Source organism: Austrofundulus limnaeus, unplaced genomic scaffold (genome assembly GCF_001266775.1).
Source record: "Austrofundulus limnaeus strain Quisiro unplaced genomic scaffold, Austrofundulus_limnaeus-1.0 Scaffold118, whole genome shotgun sequence".
Taxonomy (NCBI): Eukaryota; Metazoa; Chordata; class Actinopteri; order Cyprinodontiformes; family Rivulidae; genus Austrofundulus; species Austrofundulus limnaeus.
Genome location: NW_013952520.1, coordinates 1,373,172 through 1,376,385, shown reverse-complemented (window position 1 = coordinate 1,376,385; position 3,214 = coordinate 1,373,172). Strand labels below are relative to the sequence as shown.

General features: G+C 38.1%; 1 protein-coding gene across 4 annotated transcripts in view; it reads left to right on the top strand.

The window, feature by feature from the left end:
* Window positions 1-3,214, top strand: part of ppp3cca (protein phosphatase 3, catalytic subunit, gamma isozyme, a) — a 51,007-nt gene that overhangs the window by 11,966 nt on the left and 35,827 nt on the right. For all 4 annotated transcript variants that reach the window (XM_014014707.1, XM_014014709.1, XM_014014708.1 and 1 more), the window contains exon 2: window positions 2,403-2,600. In XM_014014707.1, the coding sequence (XP_013870161.1) occupies window positions 2,403-2,600 (198 nt within the window). The remainder of the gene's footprint in view (window positions 1-2,402; window positions 2,601-3,214) is intronic.

Sequence of the window (3,214 nt, the reverse complement as noted above, 5' to 3'; positions counted from 1 at the left end):
ATATAAATTTTTTTCTTACAATGGTGGACAAAGTGAGAAAGGAGTACAGTGTTAAATTAACAATCTGGCTGCACAGATTTTGACAATTTAAAGTGGTTGTGTTGTTAGGCTACATGCTTTTATTGTTGTCAGAAATCATTGTAAACAAGCTCATATAGCGAGTCCTGTAGTTCTTTAAGTATTGCCCATTAGCTAATTTTATTCAAATAAAATATTAATATGTAAATATTTTGCAAATTTTGATCTATATTCGATCTATCTTCATTGCTTCTGTTTAACCCCGTCATGGTTGTTAGGTGACAGGTCATACGCCGTGATAAGGGTGAGAAAAAAGCTAAAGGCTAGATCGACCAAAKTCACARCCACTTTCTTCTGGTTTTCMCAGTCATCATAGGACCCTGCCCACATAGGCCGAGTAGGCTGGGTCCTTCGAAGGRTTCAGCATCTGAATTTAGACACAACTATTTACTAAATTTCTTTGTGTCAGAGCCAAGTAAAGAATTTTAGATTGCTAATATTAACTAGCTAGCTTTTCTAACATCACTTACACATAGCTGACCTTTGTGCTTTCTTTCTAAGTGACAATAAAAGTTTGACGTAGTCCCCGCTGTCTCTGAAAGTGAACTACTTCAAAACTTACAAGCTGCTGTGTGCTTTATTCTGGATGTTGTTTTACAAATMTATTCTTTATGATTTATGTAGCTGAACCGTATTACTGAAAGTTTTGCAGATATCTTCTCCTGCTCCCAGACAACTACTGCTCATTTTTCCAGAGTGCCTCTTGTGAGTGAAAGAGGGTGGGGATGGGTCAGCGGTAACAAAAATMCATAAAAAGGAATGAGTCACATTTGGATGAATCAGTATGTTTTACATCYGATGAAAGCAAGATTGGTAACCAATAAATTGAACAATATTGTGGTAATTTAGTGATATTTCCACAGTTGTTGGTCTTGAAATAAAATCCTGAGTCCTTAATGTCTCTGCACTAAAAGCCCTCAGGCAGTTGATCCTGAAACCTTCTTGCTGTGAGGCGACAGCTCTTAACCACTAGTCCACTGAGCCACCCTGTTATTAGATAATCAATGCTTTTGTTTTTCATGCATTAGGCTTTTATGAGATAAAAGAARCAGCAGTTAATAACATGTCTTAACAAAACTCTTCTCTTTCAGTGCTGGATTTTCTGGGATAATTGTCTAGTTTTATTTGAACTTAATTGCGTTTTGGTCATAAAACCAAAGCTCTCAGCTCTGAAAGCAGTGACCCATGTAATGGTTAAAGGACTGTGTCAGTGCAGAGCATCTTCAAGTGAGCTGTGGGGCTGTGGGCAATTTGTCTTTCATATCTCTTATCTCTCATGAACCTGTAGGCGTATATGTCTTGGCAGCAGAAACAAAATGAGCAGAGTGTTATTTCCATTTATATTTTAGTCTTGCATCATGTTTAGAGTGATGCTGTCAACCTGAAAACTGAACTGAATCTACCTTTATGTAATAACACAAGTGTTTGTACAAATACTTTTGAATTACAGATAACTGTTAAAGGCACATCAGATTCAGRTTTAGATATTTCAGTCTTGGTCTTTATTCGTATATTTGGCAATATAACAAATTGTTAGAATTTATACTACTTAACTGCAGTCTTCAGCTTGAAGATCGTCTTTTAAAGATTTAACAGCATGGTGTGATTTAAAATGTGCACAAAATGAGAGGCCTAGCCTTGTTTAATTGAATACGTCACCTGCTCTCTGATTCTCCAGCTGTCACTGTACAATAGGCAAGGGGTACAGCCTGGACAGAGATTAAAATTCATATAATCAAACCTTGACAATAATATTGTGTTTAAGAATAAAACAAAAAAGGGTTGAAAAGCAAAACAACTAGACGTCTAATCTGTGGCTGAAAATGTTCCTGTTTCCACATGGGAGGCTTTGTCAGTTCATAAAATGTCTGAGTGTGGTGTTCTGCACTGAGAGGCCTCGTTAGTGCTTAGATTCACATGAGATGAGACTAAAACTACTCAGCCCTCTCAATGGAGAGTCATTRTGTAGGTAATGTTGCTCGCTGTGGCAATCATCCTGAACTGAGTTCACACCAGTTGTAGATGTGAATCCATTGTTTACATTTTGATAGTCATTAAACTTTGYCCAGTGGATCATGAGATATTTTRCTAACAGRCACATGAAYCCATGCACACATCCAAGCATGGGCTAAAACAGGCAAATGCAGTATTAGCTTATAACAGGTTTGCAAAGAATATACACTGTATAAGTTCAGACTACACCACTAAAAATACTTTTTTTCACCAAATATTAAAGAAAAGTCTTACAGCTTGAAATGTTTTGTTCTAACCTCTTATATATAATCAATATAATGATCCTGCTGTCTTGTTGTCTTTATTTACAGCTGTGCCATACCCTCCACAGCATAAGCTGACTATAAAAGAACTGTTTGAAGATGGTAAGCCCAATTCAGAGCTGCTGCGTACCCACCTTGTCAAAGAGGGCAGGGTGGAGGAGGACGTGGCTCTGAAAATTATTAACGACGGCGCCAACATCCTCCGTCAGGAGAAGTGTATGCTGGAGGTGGAGGCRCCTATAACGGGTAAGCCCACACACCATACACAGTATTTTTTCTTACTTTATGTGCTAAGTTTATATAAATATGTTTGTATGCGTATTTTATTCTTGCCTGACATTTTAACATGCTGATTGACGTATAATGTGTGCTAGCAGTGTCTCCTGACCCATACACTATCATTATTTTCTGCTCTGTATTTGTAGAGGAACAGAACAAAGGGAGACTCATTAAAAGTCCGTCCACAGTTCAGACCTCTCAGGTTGTTGGCCCACTCACCTGTGGCACGGACTTAAACAAGACACTAAATCCCTTTAGGTCTTAGCACTGCTGCTCTTTGACTGACCTTGTTGCTAAAATATAAGTGTGTCCGTTCGGTGTAAGATCTCCTGCACAGGATGGTTCAACAGAACCAAAACATCTTAGAAAGTATGGCAAAGAAAGTAGAAATGTAGCATCTATTCTGTATCTGTTCTGATTCTGTATATCAGCAGCTTTGACTCGTGTCGCATCAAAGAGCTGTAGACCGGCTTATCCCAGCTGGAGAAGTATTATATGTATTATATATGTGCACCTTTTCAGCTCGCCTTTATATGGCTGAGGGAGTTCAGTAGGGATGCCTTAAATTGACTGGTTATTTT